Genomic DNA, 20,310 nt, shown 5'->3' with positions numbered 1-20,310 from the left:
TCATAAGAATAAAATTCACCATGTTAACAGTCTTGGAGATTAAGGGAGAAATCTTAGGGCCGTTTTAGAATTCTGCCTCCCATAACTATGATGATGGATTGGTAGGTTGGTAGGTTGGTAGGTTGTCTTTGTGAAGGGAGGTCTGAGGGCTCCCAAAACCTTCCTGGAGAGGAGTGGAAAATGTTCAGCTTGAAGGATGATGTCTGAGGATGAACTTTAAGGACTCAGTTGAGTTTGGAGATGATGAATTTGTGGGGGTACCAATCTACACAGCTGTGTGGGTTTAGGTGCAGAGGAGGTCTGAGGTTCTGAGACAGTTGGACAAAAGGACCGCAGCTCAGGAAGAGGTAGGGATAGTAGCTAACTTGTAGGGGGTGCAAGGGCTGCCTAGATTCCAGTTAAAGCAAGAAGTGGAGGGAGGCTCCCGTAAGAGGGGGAGAGAAGGAAGCATTTTCATAATTAAACTTTACATACCTTTTAAATTTCAAGCACATGCATGTATTATTCAGAAATAAAAAATAAACACATATGAAAAAATAAATAACGACCTTTTATTATCTGAAGAACAGAGGAAGGTCCAGCCTGCAGGCTGGGAACTCAGCAGCCTCACTGTGGAGGGTGACAGCGCCCGGGGCGCGTCCTCAGAGCCCCCTCGGTCCCGACCCGCCATCCCGCCGTGTCTCAGGAATCTCACACCCCAGTGGCCAGGAGGACGACACCGGAGAGAGCTTTCCTGCCAGAAGTCAGCTGCCGCCTGGAGCAGGCCCCTGGGAAGGTGCGAGTCCCTCTCCGCTGGTCACACCTCCACTGGAAGGTAGGTGAGAACGCACACGTGTGACCCCAGGCAGCCTCACTGGCGTCCTCTCTCCCGTCCTCGCCGACCCCGCGGTCCCCTGCTCTCTGGCCCCGGTGTCCGATCCCCGCCTGAGACGAGAGTCTGAACGAGCCCGGGGCCTGTCAGTCCGAGTCCGAGCTCTCGTGTGACTTGGAAGACTTGTGCTTTCGTTTCTTCTTCTTCTTCTTTTCTTTCTTCTTTTTCTTATGCTTTTCTTTCTTCCTTTTTTTCTTGGGTCTCTCATCCTCTGAGGAGCTGGAGCTGCTCCCATTGTCATCTGAGGTGGAATCTTCCAGTAACTGCTTTAGCTGTTGTATCCTGAACAGGTAAGATTGGTCAGAGGACTATAAACTGTAACTTAACTTAAAAATTTTTTTAGGTGTAAGATTAGCAGTGAGGGTAACAAAAATCACAAAATAATCACCTCATTAAGCACAGTTACCATTTTTATTTTTGCATGTTTTCCACATCCTTGTCCCCATCCACAGCTATTTCATAGGACTGTAACCAATGTGCAAGCATTCTGCACTCTTTTCATTGTGCTACATATTTCTGCATGTTTCTGTAGTCCCTACTATTATAACTTCCTTTTTTTTAGAATGTAAAAGTTTACAAAAACTTTTAGTCTTCATAGTCTATGCTCACTTTGGTATGGTTTTTTTTTTAATGTTCTATTGTTTATGCTATTACAGTTGTCCCTTATTGTTACAACTTCTAACAGAGACATACTTCCTAAATCACTCCCCCACTGCCCAAGTTCATACTAAGTAATCTACCTCCTCAAAACCACTCCTCTGATACTGGAATGGTTCTTTCCCACTTAATATAATTTAAAACTTTAAAAGGATATTGTCATCATCAGGGAACCTCACCTTATATCCTTCTCGTGTCTTTTATTCTCCCGTATGATGTCATACATGGGATCCTCATGTGCCTTGAGGGTTAGACAAGGTTAAGGTTTCGTTAGGCTTAATAGATTGTTAGTTAAATTAAAATTAAATCCCTGTTTCACTGAAATTGGCCCACCCCCCTGGTTTGGTGTAATTTTATATTTTCTATGTTCTAATTCTTCCTGAGGGTCACTATACTTCAAACTCACAGAGTATAAAAAAGATTTTCCAATTATACAAATATAGGATTATAATTTAAATATTCTTTATAAGGAAATAAACCTGGTAAAGTCATTAATAAATAATTCAAGGTTAGAAATATGGAGGTAATTCTCATTGTTTATGTGGACAGATGATCAAGAGAAATTATGGAAAATAAGCGAGGTGGAAAATGATATGTAAGAATGATTCATTTGTCAACCAATGATTGTATGGGTAGGTGGAACAACAAATTGACATTTTTCTCTCTCAAATCAATAAGTAAAAAAAAGAATGATTCATTTATAGATGCACAAAAAACCTGTGCCCAAAAAGAAGTCTGGAAGTATACTCATCAAACTACTTACTGTAGTTCCCTTTGGGGAGAGCAGCAAGTTTGGACTTGAAGAATCAATTTTGGAAAAGCTTATTGAAATGTTTTCATTTTGTTAAAATAAGGCAAATGTAGTAGTGCAGTAGCTATATAATTTAAAATCACTTAAAGTACTTAAAAATATGACTGCACATAGAGTGAATTTTATGGTATGTGAATTATCTTTGAACATGTTTTTCATAACAATTTCACATAGTAAATACAAAAATAAAGTTAAAAATAGCGATTATTTTACCACCTGGGAATATCCACTGCTGGCAGTTTAGTGTGTTCTTAAAGTCATTATATAATTTACAAAAAATTATAACCATATTATATATGGCTCTATTTTCTTTTTCACTTATGTTTCCATGCACACCTTCCCATGACATTACACCTTCTTCTAAAACATATAAATAATTCTGAAAGTGATCCTTCCATATTCATAAAAATTTGTGTATCTTGATGTTCTGTTATATCCTTAGGGTTAATTCTTAGCATTTAGGTTTCTAAATTTAAAAATATTGAATGTTTTTTAAGTTTTTGAGATTTATCACCAAATTATCTGTTAGAGGAGCTATAAAAACTGATCCAGCTATCAATGATTTATCCAGATAAATGAAAGCACAATGTCAGCTTGGTATGTGCTGACAATCCCAATATACCAGATACACATAGTGAAAATGGCCGAAACTGTTACTCAACAGTGAATTTTAGCAATAACTGAATGGTGAATTAACACCCCTGGGAGGTGACTCTGTTAAAATAAAGTGAGGAAATGACAGGTCTACTTTACTGTTATCTAATGGGGACATATCACTTACGCACACTTCCAGTTTATAATGTAAAGATATCTAATCTGTAGATAAGAACAGGAAACTAGCCCTGGCTGGAGTAGCTCAGTGGATTGAGCGCGGGCTGCGAACCAAAGTGTTGCAGGTTCAATTCCCAGTCAGGGCACATGCCTGGGTTGCAGGCCACGGCCCCCAGCAACTGCACATTGATGTTTCTCTCTCTCTCTTTCTCCCTCCCTTCCCTCTCTAAAAATAAAAATAAATGAAATCTTTTAAAAAAAAAAAGAACAGGAAACTAGAACGCTGTTTTTTTGTTATGAAATATTTTTTTACATAATAAAAAACAAGTGAGTAACTGTCTGCTTCAGAAAAAGAATCAGTGTCCCCAAGGCATAAGCAAATAACACTTCAATAAGAAGTTAGTTTTTTTGTTAATGTAACTAATCTGTCACAAATTTTCAATTTAACAGAGATGCAGTTAACACCAGATATTTGGCCAAAAGGTTTCTGTGAATATATTTTCCATAAACCTCCAGTTCACGTGTGATTGCCTGATTCATGGGTATTCACCATCTTTTGTAAACGTACATTGACACTCTGGGGTTTTACTTACTACTCTGAACTGTTCTAACTTTTGGTTGCCTTTGATAAAGAAAGGGCACTCTTTGTCGCCCGTTCGGTGACCATACCGTTTACAACGCCAACCTAAAAACAAAGAAAAAGGGGATATATTTTTGTGAGATAATGTATTTTTACTTAATAAGATAAAGTTATCAGTAGCTCATATTAAAAGTATTCTTCATTAGATTCCGATTTTAAAAGCAAATGCAATCAGTGGAGGAAACATGTAGGATCCCAGAAAATAGAGGAAAATTAATTGCTTCCTGAAGCATCCTTTAATCTTGGAGCTTTAGAAATGAACCAAACACTTACTAAGCAATCCCATGCAAAAAGCAAAGTGTAATTTCATTTTATTTTTTAACTGTGTGTTATGGGTTGAGTTATGTCATGCTTCTTTCCCCCTTCCTCTCATTATGTTGAATGTCTTAACTCCTAGTACTTCAAAATGTGGCCTTATTGGGAGATAAAGGCTTTAGGGAGGCCCTCAGTAGGAACAAACGCTGCTGGCACCCATTTCAGACTTTTAGCCTCTAGGACCATGAGATAATAATTTATCTGCTTTAAGTCACCCAGTCTGCGGTACCTGGTTTCAGCAGCCTGAGCAAACTATAGAGGCATCAGTGTCGACCAAGGAGTCAGGAAGAAGCATTATAACTAAGGTCAGCCAATTCTGCTCCATGCTGGCTGCTCCTGAATATGTGTAGTGACAGGAAAGGAATGCTGTTCCCTTTCTATTTCTGAGAGTTGGTAGTAGGAAACCATTGGAAAAAATGAAGTTTAGGGACTCTTGATTGCCCCTGACATGCCCCTGACCTTATCTCCTCACTATTTTGATTTCCTTCCAGCTGGGGAAGAAGGAATGCACTCTAATGCTAATGCAGACCCCTTAAACAGATGTCTGCCTTTATGACAAGGATGGAGGGATGGTCAGTGCCATGGATTGGTATGTGGGTATCAAGGATCCAGACCATCTGTGATCAAAACTCTGTTAAAGGAAAGGTGATCCCTGTAACTCAAAGTGTGGTTGATGGATCAGTCACGTGGGAGCCTGTTATAAACACAGACTATTGGGCCCACCCCAGGTGTGAGGAGCTCTGCTCTAGATAGCACTCAGATCACGGAAATCGGTGAGAGTGAGAGTAAGGGTTATATGTATGTTTTTTCTCACCTGGGATGGATCCATGTTTTGTGGAGTCTGAAACCTACATAACCTAAGGGGAGGTGAGGGTTTTTAGGGAAAAGAAAAATCTTGCCTTGGCAAGACAGGGCCGTATGAGCTCATGTTTGGGACTTCACAGGCCTTTAGAAGGTGCAAGTAAGGGGCCAACTTCATTAACTTCATGGTAAAACTGGTTCTAGTCCTAACCAAACACTCTTAATTTGCAAGTCAGTGAAAAGAACTGAAAATAGTAAGTGAAACACAACTAACTACCTCATTAAACAGAACAGTGATTTATAAAATTAAAAAAAAGTTCAGTGGACTGGGTAAAGATGGCAGACTGAAACAGTCATTTACTTTCATCACCTTCCATCCCATAAAAATGACAACAAAGAGAATACCTTTAAAAGGGCATGAACCACAAGGACAGGGACAATAGGAAAAGAGACAGCAGTAAAAAATTTTGGAAGTTAGAATGCAGGTAAGTGTGCAAAATGAACAGCAGATCCCAGGAAACTTGATTCTAACCCAGCACAAGGGAGAACTGAGAACCAAGTCAGTTTCAGTTTGTGGAACCCCCTGCATCTCAGGAACTGGCAGCATCCTCTGGAAATGGAATTGAAGGGGTAGCTTAAGTAAGGGGGATTGCACCTCTCCCCAGCCCTGGAGCAGAGGTTCATTCTTCGGAGAAGGTGAAAGGAGGGTTTCTGGCCGTGGAGGCCCCAGGCCCCTTGGAAGGCAAGGCGCCACACTGAACACAGGAAGGGGAGGAGGACGACTGATTGCTGATGCTGAGACTTCAAAGCCTCGTTCCTCACGTCAGGCCCTGAGACACAAGAATGTGGCCTTCACCTTTGGCCAGAAACAACTTTTCTGTTAACCAGCCGAATGAGAGTCAGAGATACTGTTTACTGTAAAATGACAATCTCAGAGCTTACTGTTTACAACAATAAATCTTTTGTTATCTGTCAATCAGCCCAGAAAGGTCACCCTACAGTGAGATCCAGTTACCAATCTCCGCTCAAAAGTGAACTCAGCCCTTCTACCTCTCTCACTGCTGGACAGGAGGTGGTGTGGTGCCAGCCTCCAAGAGCACTCCAGCAGGCCCCGGTCCTGGCATGCTCACCGTCATGCAGGCGCCTTGCACAGCGAACAGGCCTCGGCTGTGTAAGCAACAGCTTATAATTGTTGAGGGTAGGCCATGAGATCCAGTGTGGCTTGCACCTTGCTGTCTCTTGGATCACTGGCTCTGGGGGAAGCCTGCTCTAATAAAACATCCGTAGAGGTGGGGATACATAGAAAAACTGAGGGTTTTGTATAGGAAGAAGTCAACAGATAATGAAGAAACGTGAAAAATCAAGGGGCAGGAATATAGGGGTGGGCAAAAGTGGGTTTGTAGTTGTGAGTACATGAGAGGGTTCATTCTTATATTATTATTTATTAATTATGGTATTACTTATATTGTAACTGTAAACGTACTTTTGCCCACCCTTGTATAATCATGTTATTTAGAAAATGTGAAGCTAAGCTTCAAAATACCCTAAGAGAGGTTCAGGTGGTTAACTTTGAAGTGAGGGGAAATGGGGAAAAGCTCTTTTAATTATGTGCATGAAGAATCTCTGTACACACAGATGTCTTTAACAGCCTGCGGGGCCCTTTCTTCCAACGCCACCTTGTGCAGGACGCAGGTGCTGCTGCTCTGCAGGGGTGCGGGTGTGCACGCAGAGCTCTGCCCGGCCCAGACCCACCCTCTGTGGCCTGTGGCTCCTCTCAGGGTGAACCTCAACGCCACTGATGGAGGGGGACTGACTGAGGCAAGACCCAAAGGGACCTGCCGTCTGATGCATCCCTTGTGCCCCATGTCACTGCCGCCTCCTCGCAAGACCCTCTCTGTTGCAGGAGTACTGCACAAGAGTGCACTCCGCAGGCAGCTCCGTCCTGTGGGGAGGCTGCTGCCCTTGGAGGCAGAAGCCCTGGAGTCACACCTCTGCTGCACCTCTTACCTCGGGCCACTTACTGACACGTGCGCGTTGGTGTCTGACTCTACAAAACAGATCATGCCGTGACTTTAACGGAGTGAGGTGAGTGAAAGGCTAAATGTGCTTTGTGACTGGTGGTCCGTAACTTGCGTGTGTTCAGGAGGACTGGACGCACTTCCACACTCACACTGCATGACTTTGACCTCCTTCCCCAGCGGCATCCAAAGGCCTTTTGTCGGTGCGTGAGCCAGAAACTCCCTGGCGTGTTCATTGCCCGGTACGTCTGGTATACAGTCTTCTGGCCTCGTCTCATCTTCCTAGAACAGAAAACGGTGTGTAAGCAATGCGGCCAAAAAGCGCTGGAATTCTCTCCCACCTGCTTGAGAACATGGCATTGCTGGGCTTTCTCAGGGGGTGGAGCTCCCACGGTCATCATTACTTACCCTCCCAGGAACCGGAAAGACAATGAGACTGGACAGACAAATGGAAATAACTGCACCAGAGGAATTACATCATGAGAATGAAGCAGCTGTTCTTGGAGAAAGGTTACTAGTGTTCACTAGTAACGCAGAAATCACGTGCACAGAAATGATTTGTGAGTTCCAATTCTGATTCTAAGATTACAAGTTTTCCGCTAACTTTCATGAAATGTATTTTCACCACCAAAGAATTGTATTACAAAATTAATGAGTTTTTAACCTTTTGATTTTTTTCACATTTCCATGAATATTAAGTTTGTAATGAACTTTTTTAAAAAATTGAATGTTAGCAAACTGAAAAGGCTGCTTTGGTCTTGAACCAGTCTTCCAAGTTTCTCTCTCCCAGAGAGGCTGACCTGGGCCAGGCTGCTGGAGGAGGGGCTCCTACATCAGGGACTGGGGGCTGGATGAGCGCCAGGGCTCCCCAGGGTCTGCTGGTTTCTGAGCTGGTGACACTTAGGGGACCAGCACCAGGTGAGTGAGAGTTGGCACTGTGGCAGCAGAGCTTGGAGGAGGAGAGAGAAGGGAGTGGCGATGCCTGAGGAGCACACATGGGCCTGCTCCGGTTTCCTAGGGACAGACACTGGGCTGATGAAACTTCTACAAAGGACCAGGCCCGTGACAGAGCCCAAAGTGTGTGACTGGAGTCTGCAGAGAAGAAACAGGACCATCGTGGAGGAGATTCAAAACCACGGGCAGCTGTTTTCATAACAAGTGACTGAGCTGGAGCACTGAGTCTGACATGCCTAAGAGAGTAACCAAATGGACAAACTTCACACTGACCTTGATAAGCCCAGGAGGAGGTTTCTCGTAGCTAGAAGGAAAAGAAAAAGCCACCATCAACCACGTTACCAGGAACATGACACATTTTATTATTATTACTTTTAATTCTCACCCAAGGTTATGTTTATTGATTTTAGAGAGAGAGGAAGGGAGGTGGAGAGGGGAAGAGAGAGATGAGAAACATCGATTGGTTGCGTCTTGTATGTCCCCTGACCCGGGATGAACCCCCTCAACCTTTCTGTGTATGGGATGATGCTCCAACCAAGCCACTGGCCAGGGCAAAAAGTATACTTTTTAATGAAAACTTAAAAATATGTTATATCTAAAACAGTTAATAAAATATGTCCAGCACTCAAGAGATCACAGGTAATGAAACTGATGGTATACCACATCATGTTGAGATTTAGAACTTAAATTAACTGAAATAATAACTAACTTGGGTCTTAGCACAATTTTATTTTCGGAAGAAGGGAAAGCAAGAGATTATAGGGAAAATGTGAGGTAAGAAGACCTGTGAGTTGATTATGGTTCTAAACTGTTAGAGCAGTCAGGTTGTTTACCTAGCATAGCTTTCCCTTATTCAACATTGAATAGGGTAGCTCCTAAAACCCTTCTAACGATTTAATGTTTTCCTCATCCGGACCCTTTTCTTACGCATCCCCTGTAAAGACCATTTAAAGAGAGTAAATATGGGGGTGCAGTGGTTAGCATGGCTTGGGTAAGGGGAAAGTGAAATGCTTCTCCTGTCCTCTGAGATGTGAACAAAAGCATCTTTGGCGGTGTGATACTCTGATTTGTAATAAGAAATACATTCCTGGTCTTCATTCACTGCTCCTGGCAAAGAGCTCCTAAAACCCTCGTAATTCTTACATAAAGCTATAAGGGCATCTTTTGTTATAATATTGAGTTTTGTTCCCAATTCCTGATATAGCTCTAAAGCAATAAAGGTGAATATAGTTTCTTTTGTTATTTATAAGAAGCATCTTTCAGTGAAACTGAGTTTATGTTAATGCTGTGACTTTTGGAAAGCTCCTGAGGATGGCGGCTAGGTGCCAGGGGAAGTACCCAGGTGATTAGAGGGTTGGACTTTCAGTTCCGCATTTAGGGTGGTTGAATTAATCACCAATGCCAAAGATTAATCAGTCATGCCTACGTAATGAGGCCTCTATAAAATCCCAAAGGATGGGGTTCAGAGAGCTTCAGGGTGGGTGAACACACGGAGTGTGGCACCCCTGCATAGGGCATGGTTGGGAGCTCCCTGCCCCTTCCCACGTCTCTTGCCCATCTACCTCTTCCATCTGGCTGCTCCCAGAGCTACATCCTTTTATAAAGAACCAGTCATCTAGTAAGTGAAATGTTTTTCTGGGTTTCATGGGCTACTCTAGCAAATGAACCAAAATGCAGGAGGGGGCTGCAGGAACCTCTCATTTATAGCTGATCAGAACACAGGTGACAACCTGGATTTGGCGATTGGCACCTAAAGTGTGTGTGGGTGAGGCAGTCTTGTGGGACTGTTCCTTTAACTTGCAGGTTCTGATGCTCTATCTCCAGGTAGACAGTGTCGGAATTAAGTTAAATGTAGTTAAATGTGTAAGACATCCACTGGGTGTCCTCTGAGAACAGGAGAGTTGCTCAGTGGTGTTGGAAACCCGCCACGCAGCTGGACTGTAGTGTGCTGTTGTAAGTGAAGTCTGAGTGTAGTGAAGGAGAACAGGAGTGTTTTTTCCTGCACAGTAGGTGATGGATGAGAAGTGCCGTGAGCAGCCACAGCAAGAAACACTTCCCTTTGGCTTCCTCTCTGCACCTTTCCAAATAAGGAGTGGGATGGAGCCTTCTCTGAGCTCCTTCTCACCATCACTGATCCAGAGCTTTTCTGAAGGGACGGAGTGGGAATTATTCCCTAAAGGTTACACAGTAACGGGCAACAGTGTGGTGATCGAGGGGGGAGGGGGCCTAAGGGGGATATATGGTTATGGAAAAAAATACAGTAAAAATAAATAAATAATTTTTAAAAAGTGAAAAAAAATAAATAAAATGATTTACATTCCCTTAAAAAAATGGATTACATAGTAAATAACTTTTGTGATACGCTGTTTTCCAAAGCAAATACTGAAAATATTTTCCAGTGGAAAGCTGTGGCATGTCTTAAGCCCAGGCTTCTCTTAGCAGCAACCGTTTGCACAAGTTGGGAAGGGGCTGTATTTCACTGGCAGCCAGACCCTAGCAACAGAAATGCTGTGCTGTAGGCAAGGGAGTCTGGAAGGGAAGTGGTCAGTCTATGCATGTGCCCCACAACCCGATGATCAAGACTAAGGGAAACTGTAAGCAAACATAATCGGTGGGGAGGGTCTCCGGGGGGAGCCAGGGCTTGTGGCAGGTCTGGCACTGTACAACACCAGGAGGGCTCTACCTGGGAGAACCCTGCAGGAAGAACTATGTTTATAATAAAGCCCTCTGGTCTCAGCTTCCCTTTTCTGAAACCTCCATTTCTCTTCTACGAAAGCCCCTCCACCTTGGTACACAGGCCGGAGTGTGCATGCGGCTTGCCATGTCTTTGTGCACTGGGTTGCAACCCTTTCCTTTTCTTGAGTAAATTCTTTTTGGTGACAAAACACTTGGCTGATGTTTTTCGGTTGACTCGAACAGTGCTTTCTTTTTGCCATAGGAGCCGTACAAATAACATATGGCCAAACAAGCTAAGATCCAAATTCCTGAACAGTATGTAAATGGTTTTTTCCTAGGTGAAAAAGGAATTGGGTGGGACTGCATATTTTGAAATCAATTATTATTAGCAATGGCCTTCCCTAAAAGGTACATTTTCCAACTGTTTCCACAAATTTAAAGACATATGGTTAGTATTTTTTTTCCTAGTGCTAAAGAATTCCTTAGTTTATGCAGCATGTTAAAAAAGATATTTCTCAAATAGTAAGGTGATACTTAACTATTAAAAATAATAGATTTGGCCCTGGCTGGTGTGGCTCAGTGGATTGAGCACCAGCCTTTGAATCGAAAGGTTGCTGGTTCAGTTCTCTGTCAGGGCACTTTGATTGGTTGCTTCTTGTACAGGGCCTGATTGGGAACTGAACCTGCAACCTAGGCACACACCGTAACTGGGAATTGAACTGACAACCTTTCTTTTTGCATGATAACACCTACCCAACTGAGCTGCACCAGTCAGGGCTATAATGCCTCACTGTTAATGAGGAAGACCTAAGGATCCCTACACAGTAGGAAAAAACCTCTCAGTAAAAAAGATCAAAAGAAAAGGCAAATAAGAAACAGGCAATGGAAGATGAAGAAAACAAAGACTAATAAGTATCCTCAAAGATGAGAGAAGATATGTCATTGATGAAGTTAGCAATAGGATTCTATGAAAAAAAGGATTCTCAGAACAAAGACAATGTCTTGAAAATTAAAAATATAATTGGAACTTAAAAAAGTGCAATGGTGGAAGTATTGGAAGATAAATCTTACAGAAAGTAGAATGAAAAAACAAAAAGATGTAAAATAGGAGAGAAAAGATGTAAAATAGGAGAGAAAAGACAGAGGATCAACAGAAATCTAAGGAAAAAAAATGGAGGGAAGGAAATTAAAACGCAAATCATGTATGAATGTTAAATGCCATGAAATGTTAAGAAAATTAAAGTTTTTAAAAATCCAGGGAGAGGAGGAATAAAAAAAAAGAGAGAGAGAGAGAAAATCCAGTGAGGAAAAAGTTTACATTATCATAAAACTGCAAAATACCAGGGTTGAAGAATTCTTTAAAGCCTCCAAAGGCAGGGTGAGATAGAACAAGTAACTTATACGAGAAAGGGAACCAGAGCGGCATCAGATTTCTGAGCAGTATTGGGAGTTAAAAATGGTGCACGCCAGCTCTGAAGTTGGGTGAAAACAATTTTAACCTGGAATTCTGTACCTAGCCAAACTCTTATCATGTGTGAGAGAATAAAGACATTTTCAGGTATGAAAGGACTTAACAAATTTACCCCAAATGCACTTTTTTATAGGAATTACTGAATGTGCTTCAACAAAATGAGGTAAGGACAGAAGGAGGAAGACAGGGGATCCAGGAATGGGATCCAAGGCTCGACAGTGGTGGGGGCAGTCGCAGGATGGTTGCTGTGCACCCGGTCTGGAAGGGAACCAGAGTCTACTGGAGGAGAACAGGAGTTAGATTCTAGGTTTAAAAAAATTAATTGACAGATGCTCTGATGTGGAAAAAGTACTCTCACTTTCAGACCCTTTGGAATAAAATTAGCACTCAGTAATAGGAAATTAAGCAAATTAATAGAAGAACCCCCCCGAGGCTCTTATTAACTACCTGAAAAACAACACTGGTATGAAAGCAAAAGAAATCATAGAACACCATTTGGCTCAAAAGTGAAAAGTACTGCATAGTTTTAATAATGTTAATACTAACTTTATTTAACAGAATTATAATTGGAAGGGTGGAGACAAGAAAGTTAGGGAAAGAGAACTGAAGCCTCACCTTCTATGACATGAGGTTGAGAGGGAATGTCTATTGTTTAATAAAAAAAAAGCAGTATAAGCAGATAATTTAAAAATATGTAGCTGAATCCCAGTAGGAAAAAAAAAACTAATAGTTTACTAATTGAGGCTTAGAGGGAGGGTGCAGAGAGTGTGTGAAGTGTGTGGGGTGGATGAAGAGTAGGGATGCAGAACCATGCCCCCCACCCCCTTTTTAATCAGTCTTTTAGGAGTATTTGATATTTGAACTACATGACTCTGGAAATATAAATTTTTATTTAAACGTAAACAAGTTTCAGAACTAGCCAAACCAAATAAGTGAGCAACCAGAAAGTTTTAAGTTGCAAACTGAAAAATCTCATTGGTCTGGGAATCAGACACCTGGGTTCCTCTTTAGTTATACTGTTTATAGGTTGATGATTCCTTGATCAGATTACTTGACTCTTGAACCTACACTTTCTTATCTGCAAAAATGTTATAATCTCTCTGACGTCTGTGAATTGCACAATAAATGTATAGTATTAACCACTGTCTGGCACCCTACAGTTGAAGACATTGAGAGGTGGGCTGGGCTGGGCTAGGCCTTGCCTGAGCTTAAGCTGGGAAAGATTTTTGAGTATCTGCCTTATTGAGCAGATGGAATGAGCCAAACAGAGTCCCTGACCGGGCCAGGCCTGACCGGGCCAGGACTGTGGGTGCCTGCCATGCAAGGGCTCTATCCTGCAACCACTGCCCTACTGAGGTGACATTCAGCTCAAGGGCCACACTGGAAAGAGCAGGCGGGGCTCCAAGAAAGCATTGCATTGGGTGTCAAAGCTCAAGAGGCACTGACTCCTACAGCTGCTTACAGGGTCGCAGAATGACGGACAAGAACGGGAAGGTCATTAATGCAACTTCCCACCTGATGTTTCAATCTCCTTCACAACCTACCCTCCTCCCAGTGGTTACTTGGACTCTTCTTGACCCCTCAGGAGCTGGGAGCCCAGTGCCTCTTAAGTCGGGCTAGGCTCACCTGCAAGAGTGTATGTGTGACTCGACCTAACCCTTTTTTTGAGCTTCCACCCCTAATCCGGGTTCAAGTCCTCAGGGCTGGAGAGCAAGCCTAACACTCTTCTACCGGTCTGGCCACCTTCGCAGTAGTTAGGGACAGGTCCCTCACCCCTTTGTTTATTCTTACCACACTAAGGTTACAGGACTGCGTTTTCTCTTCCCTTAGTAACAGAAACGAAAAGACTGTATCGGGGTCACAGTGGGTCCTGTGACCTGAACACCGTGAAAGGACAGGGACCGAAGCGCACTTCTCGCGTATTCAGTCTCCAAGTCCAGAGAGAGCGCGTAATAGAGCGCAGGCGAAACTCTGACAGCGGCACGTGGACAGCAACAGCCACTCAGTTCTGCGGAAGCGCCCCCTGCACCCTGTCCCCCGCCTCCCGCTCCCCGCCAGCGCCCCGGAACCTGGGGGTGGGGCCCGCGCTCCCACCCAGCTCGGGCGGCGAGGGGGAGCCGGGCACTGACCCTCCCTCCCGCTGCGGGGCGGCAGCACCGCGCTGCGCGCCGCATTTGATCAAAACCCCAGCCGGGCCGCCTGCCCCCTACAGGCGGGTCTCGGACTGTGGCGTCCAGGCGGCGCCCATTCCTCGAAGGGGCCCGGAGGCGGGCGGGGACTCACAAGGACTCCAGGTGCTTGAGCTGCTGCAGCTGCTGCGCGTCTTGTCGTCGCCGCTTCTGCTCCCGGCGCCGCTGCAGCTCCTGATCCCGCGGCTCCCGCGGTCGCCGTGTGCCCTCGGCCCCCGAGTCGGCGTGCCCGTGCCGGGAGGACATCGCTGCCTGCGCAGCTCAGGCGGCGGCGAGGACGACACTTCCTCCGCGCCGTGCCCGCCGGGTCACCGCAGCGCCCCCTCCCGCCGCCGCCCGGGTCGTCCTCCCGAGGCGCGGTCTGGAGTTCTGGCTGGGAGCACCGGCCCACTGCCTGGCCGGTTAGAGCTGGAGGTTGGATCGCGCCCCCTGGCGGCAGCTGAGGGCCGGGATGCCGGCGGTGGGACGTTGGGAGTCCTTTTCTTCTGCCTGAGGACCTCTCTGGCTAGGAGGCTCCCCTCGCGTTGTTTTGATGGTTTTATATCAGTATTAAAAAATTAATGCTTTTCATGATTATGAAATACTTATATCTTTAAGAAAAGTAACTTAGAATTCATTTTCTAGGGTAATGTTAATTGGTAATGACAAACAGGACCTTTAAAGCGTAAGCTAAGATCCAATGAAGGAAGTTTCAAGGTTGGTTACTAGGAGGGTATTATACCTACATTGAATTTGAAAGCAAAGATGTGTAGACCCTGAGAAAAAAGGCAACTACCAAGAAATACTCTTGGTAGCTAACTGGGTTTAAATATAAAAAACGAAAATAGCACTCATTTCTAAATAGGGGCCTATCAGACAAGCCAGTTTCAGGAAGAAGACTTTACTGGATCTACCTCCTACCCTGAACTGTTCGCCTGCACTGTGTGGGGGATGTCTGAGCCAGTCTTTACAAATGAGAGCCTGGAATCCCAGTTGAACCAATAGGACTGAGAATTTCACTGTCTAATCAAAGTTGCACAGCTATATCCCTGACCAATCAGAGCAGCTCCATTTTGACCAATCTGAACAGTGCTGTTTGGACCAATCAAACTGTGAGAATTTGGAGTTTTCATTTGCATGAGGGTGGATCAATGATGGATCAGTAGTAGGATTTTCTTTTCATTTCATTATTATTATTTTTATTTTGAGAGTGTTTATTAAAGCTGGTGACCCTGAAATAAAGAGGTGGCTAAGAAGCAACAGGATAGACTAGGCAGGGCTGCGGTCAGCTCACTGGGCAGAGAAAAGTGGGCATTGGAGACAGTTCAGGGTGTTAGCGCAGGAAATGCTGCTGCCACCCATTGCTCCCCTGGTTGCAAATCTTGTGGGGGCCTTTAGAGTTTGAGTTGAAGGCCTGTGGGGGAAATAAGAGTTGGAAGGGAAAGGTGCTAGCATGCTCTTGGACTTCTTTCTATATAGGTTAGCTCCCCTCTGGATTGAGGAGTAGGCTTTCCCTTTCCCCTGAAGGCTGTATTTTTCCCTTTGGAGCTGAAGACATCTCACTGGAGTGTCTCCTAGGGCTGCCTCTTTGCCACAGCTGTGCTAGGTCGTCCGTGAGTTGTAATGCCATTGAGCTGTTCTACAACTGTGCTGTATCATAATTGAGCTGTTTGCCATGAATCAAGTTTCCTGCTTCACATCACCCCCATTTGGGGATTCCTGTTGGTGTTGAATTGGCGCCGATGGTCAACAGATGAAAAAAGGTTTGAAAAATTGGCATTTTTTGTTATGTTCAATTGTAAAGTTGAGTATTTGCATACCTATATACTAGGAATCCAATCCAATGTATATGCAATAGAGAATATTTAGCACGTGATCAGGAGAAATGTACAGATAACTTTATAGCAGCACTTTTTCCACTAGGAAAAAAATTAAACCACCAGAAGTTTGCCCCACCATCTCAGTGATCTTGGTCTTCTGATCTACCTCTTCCAGGTAAGCACTGGGCCAGCACTACCCTCACGCCCACCTGGGCCACTGCAGCTCATCTGGAGAGAGCCTCGTGGGTCTCTTAGGGGAAAAGATGAGGTCGCTCCTGGAGGCTTTGGTCCTGGGAACCCGGATCCTGTGGAAGGGCGCGGACGACCCGCCCCCGCAGAAAGCCCCACCCAGGAGCGCCGAGGGGAGGGGACGGAGAAGCTGCTGGAGGTTTGCGGCTTAAGTCCGCGGCCGAGACTCGGTGGAGAGGGTGGTGGATCTACCTCAGCGCAGAAATCGAAGAACTGTCCAAGGCCTGCAGAGGAAATTTGATTAATTACCTTTCTCTGCTAATGAGCACCCAACAGTAGTTCATCCCAGCCCCGCCCAGTAGAAATCTGACTCCCAGCACCGCCTACTCAGAAAAAATATTCCTTCTTCCGTCGTCTTAGCCTCCCCGGACTACATCCCCCAGAAGGCATCGGGGCTCAGCCATCTGACTTGTGCAGTAGCCTTCGTTGAAAAGTGCTATGACAACAGGGCGAAGATGGCTTGGAGTTAGGCGGGAGCCGGGAGGTGTCCCTTCCGCCGCTGCTGTCCTTTCTCTGCTACATCTCACTCACAGCCTCCTCCTTCATCCTGTCCTGTTCTTCGTGAGCTGCAGCTCTCGCCGTTGTTCTTGCCTGCCTGGTCTCTTCCAAGCGATCGATGCCGTTTTCCCTGCTTGTCTCTGGGGGTGACAGAGAAGGGATGCAGAGGAGCTCCTTGGGGTGATCCCTCCAACTCTGTGGAGCTGGCAGTGCTCTTCGCCTGGGGCGTGGAACGAGTTGGAGCCGGAGAGCAAGAGGGAGTAGCGAAGTTAGGGTTGCGTTTCTCTGCACTCTCCGCTCTCGCTCTCGCCGTTCCCCAGGACCCTGGCTGGCGTCCTTAAAGGGAAATCTGCGGAAAGAGAGTTCGAAGGAAGGTGGGGCAGGACCCACCTGATTCGGCCTCAGGTAAGAAAGTAGGTGTGGTATTAAACATCCAGGGCATGGATTCCCTTTGTGAGTTTTGTTTGTGGGCAAAATTGATCCTCTATTGCCGTGTAATGGTTTGGGGGGATATGGGGTGACAGGTTTCTTAGGAAGGATGTTTGCGTTGAAAACAAAACGAAACACAACTACGAGCACGATGTGTGTGAAGTCCCGAAAACATTTTACAGAAAGGGTGGTAAGAATTCTTAAAGATTGCATTCAGGAATGTCACGTGGTGCACGAGCATCCTACTCCTGTGGCACTTTAACAGGTCTTGTGAGCAAATGGTCAAAGCAGTTCCCAGCCTATGACTGAAGTGGGATGCATGTACTTATATCCTCTGATTCCTTCTTGCAACAGGATTATTGCTTCACTTTCTCCCTTTACATTGCAGACTACAGCAGCGTCGATGAACTGACCCGATTTTATTAGCATCTCCCTCCTCCAGCCAAGTCCTGAAGTTGACTAAGATTTCCAGCAGAAATTCAGTTTTTTTTTCCTAGCTCACTTTTACTTAAAAAAATGAAACCATGTCACACACGTGCATGAAACTATGAGTCTTAAAGCCTGCCAGCATTCAGAGAGGGAGAGATTTTTCTAATTTATTAGGAATATGTAAGTTGAGAACATGAGAATAATTGGTAGATTTTTTTGGTGAATAGACAGAACCATTATTCAGAAGAATCTAAAAAACTTTAAAAAATTGCAAATAATTTACAAGCTATTTATGAGAGTTTAAGGGATTTTTCACTTTGTGTAATTGTTGTTCTTAAATTACAACTACACTTATGTTTATCGTACAACTTAACCGATGGAAACATCACTAAAGGGAAAAAAGTCCGATATCAATAGTATATAATAATTTTAAAAGTTTTCCAAGGGTCTCCAACTTATTGCATCTCTGGGCCACACATCAAATACATTGCAACACGTGATCACAAAAAAATCTTGTACTGTTTTAAGTTAATTTATGTACGGTTTTGTGTTGGGCCTCATTCATAGCCACCCTGGGCTGCATGTGGCTCACAGGCTGCAGGTTGGACATTCCTGTACATCTTTTGATGTATGTAAGCAAGTCTTACCTCGCAGGATTAAGACTTTCAAATCTTTCTCAAAAATATTGAAACATACGAACTTATAAAACATCTCTGCTGATTGACAACATATCTATGAAAGATTACTGTCAGCCTTTTGAATGTCCCATTTAAACCTCAGCCCAGAGGGTCGGATTGGCCCTGTGTAAATTTGTCTTGCTCACAGCACACCGGCACCACCATTACTTCTTGTAAGTTACCACTGACATTTATCTGATGTGTCCTGTGGGTTGGGTATTGAGCTAAGCAGCTACATGTTAGGCCATTTTATCCTCCCCCACCCAGAACAGTTGGGAGACTGGGTGGTAAGGAACTTGTCTAAGGTCACATCGCTGGAGTATGGGGTCAGAAAGACTCCCTCTCCTGTGCTCTATGCCTTTTGTGTCTTTTATTGAAAGTTCCAACACTCAACCCTTACCATTATGTCTTCAAAAGCAGCATTCTATTGCCTGTATGTGCACTTGCCATCTTTCTTGGACTGGAAGACCTGAGTCCTATTTTGCAGAATTTGCGGCAGCTTTAGCACGACCCAGAGAAAGCAAAGCTGCAAATATGAACAACAGCAGTGTCAGAGCCTTAGCCTCCTAATCCCAGAATCTGCCTTCCTGACCACATGTCCCTGCACAGGCATTTCTCTAGCCACCCTTCCATATTGTAGCACCAGGCCAGTGAGGTGTTGGAATATGCATATCTTAAATAAAAACTCAGACTGAGCAGACTCTGTGTGGGAGATAATATGTGTGTAAGTAGGTATTAAAAACAAAAAAAAATGTAAAGTGATAAGTAGGGAGGAGAATTTCTGGAGCTTAGGGGATAAAAAGATTATCTTCTATTTATCATTCTAATGAAGCATATGAAATAAATCTTTTGTGGCTATTTATAGGTATGCACCTGCTAAAACCCTGTTAAACCTGTTAAAATTATTGTTTTCTAATCATCCTTTAACCCTTTAATTAAATGTATGAACTGCTTTTCTGCATTTTGAACTTGCAGGGATTAGAGTTACTGTGCACAGAGGTGCAGCCTTTCGGTCTTTGTGGTGTGGCTGCACGGGTCTAGGTTCTGGACTAGACAGCCTGGTTTGGGGTACTACTTCCACCACTTACTAGTTGTGAACCCTTGGGCAGGTTTCTTAACCTTTCTGTGTGCAAGGGATACCTGAATAATAATACTACCTATGATTTATTTTGTATTCTGGTAGGAAGATTAACATAGAATACTTACAAGGCACTGAGAACCCTGCCTGGGACTAGTCAATGATTAGTAAATTGTAGTTATTCATTTCCTTTCCAGGGAAGGGAGATGATGGGCATTGAAAACCTGATTTCTGGGTTTTGTTTTTCATTTGCTTAGAAATAAAAACTCACAGAGGAGCTGGAACTCAAACCTGAATGAATAGGGGATAAAATATGAATTCTTGTTTCTTCTTTAAAAAAATTTTTTTTATTTATTTACTTTTAGAGAGAGGAGAAGGGAGGGAGAAAGGGGGGGAGAGAAACATCAATGTTTGGTTGCCTCTCCAGCGCCCCCAATTGGGGACCTGGCCTGGTGGGCAGCTCAGGCATGTGCCTTGACTGGGAATCCAACCAGGTATCTTTCTATTTACAGGTCAGCACTCAATCCACTGAGCCATACCACCCAGGGCCTCTTGTTTCTTCTTTTTATTTAAGACTAAACCAAGTAAAAGCCAATTTTATACACCCTTAATTTTTGTTATTTGGAATACTTTTTATTTTTTGTAACAGAAAAGTCAGGTTTCATGATTGAAAAATGCCCTGTTATTTTTCTTTACTTCTTTCTTCCTAACCTGCCAGTAACTGACTTCCTCTACCTGCTGTTTACCTTAGTATCTTAAAGTCAAGACCTGTATCTTTCTGAGCTTGGAAAATTCTAAATTTATGGTTAGTTTTTCTTTCTCTCAATGTGGTGGTGGTTCTTCCAAGAGGAAGGGTAAAGTGCATTTTGCTGACTTTCTGGATTGAATGTGCTAACTCACTGTTCTTCTGAGAGAGTGGGAAATGCAACCAAAATATAGGCGTATCCTACTTTAAAAAAGGGAAACTTTATTGTATT

The 20,310-nt window shown here is 44.0% G+C and overlaps 2 protein-coding genes across 2 annotated transcripts in view; one reads left to right on the top strand and one right to left on the bottom strand.

The window, feature by feature from the left end:
• Positions 1–529: 529 nt before the first annotated feature.
• Positions 530–14,558, bottom strand: RP9 (RP9 pre-mRNA splicing factor). The gene is made up of 6 exons (XM_045827321.1): positions 14,269–14,558; positions 8,112–8,142; positions 7,037–7,166; positions 3,704–3,795; positions 1,708–1,769; positions 530–1,153 (listed from the first exon to the last, which is right to left on the bottom strand). The coding sequence occupies exons 1-6, from the start codon at positions 14,418–14,420 to the stop codon at positions 958–960; spliced, it is 663 nt and encodes a 220-aa protein (XP_045683277.1). The 5' UTR covers positions 14,421–14,558; the 3' UTR covers positions 530–957.
• Positions 14,559–14,727: 169 nt separating this feature from the next.
• The window catches only part of BBS9 (Bardet-Biedl syndrome 9), a 340,657-nt gene continuing 335,074 nt past the window's right edge, over positions 14,728–20,310 (top strand). Inside the window, exons 1-2 of the mRNA XM_045827319.1 lie at positions 14,728–15,916; positions 16,149–17,125. The gene's annotated coding sequence lies outside the window, so the exon portion shown is untranslated. The remainder of the gene's footprint in view (positions 15,917–16,148; positions 17,126–20,310) is intronic.

This window comes from Phyllostomus hastatus, unplaced genomic scaffold, assembly GCF_019186645.2.
Source record: "Phyllostomus hastatus isolate PE091 unplaced genomic scaffold, TTU_PhHast_1.1 phas_scaffold_78, whole genome shotgun sequence".
NCBI classification, from domain to species: domain Eukaryota; kingdom Metazoa; phylum Chordata; class Mammalia; order Chiroptera; family Phyllostomidae; genus Phyllostomus; species Phyllostomus hastatus.
The sequence above is the reverse complement of the archived record's forward strand: the minus strand, read 5'-3'. Positions and strand labels throughout refer to the sequence as shown.

Coding starts and splice junctions, on each gene's coding strand:
- RP9 (XM_045827321.1), bottom strand. CDS start 14,420: ATGTCCTCCCGGCACGGGCACGCCGACTCGGGGGCCGAGGGCACACGG. Junction 7,167..8,111: donor CTCCTCCTGGGCTTATCAAG/GTCAGTGTGAAG, acceptor TTTCTGTTCTAG/GAAGATGAGACGAGGCCAGA. Junction 1,770..3,703: donor AGTTAGAACAGTTCAGAGTA/GTAAGTAAAACC, acceptor CTAACCCTCAAG/GCACATGAGGATCCCATGTA.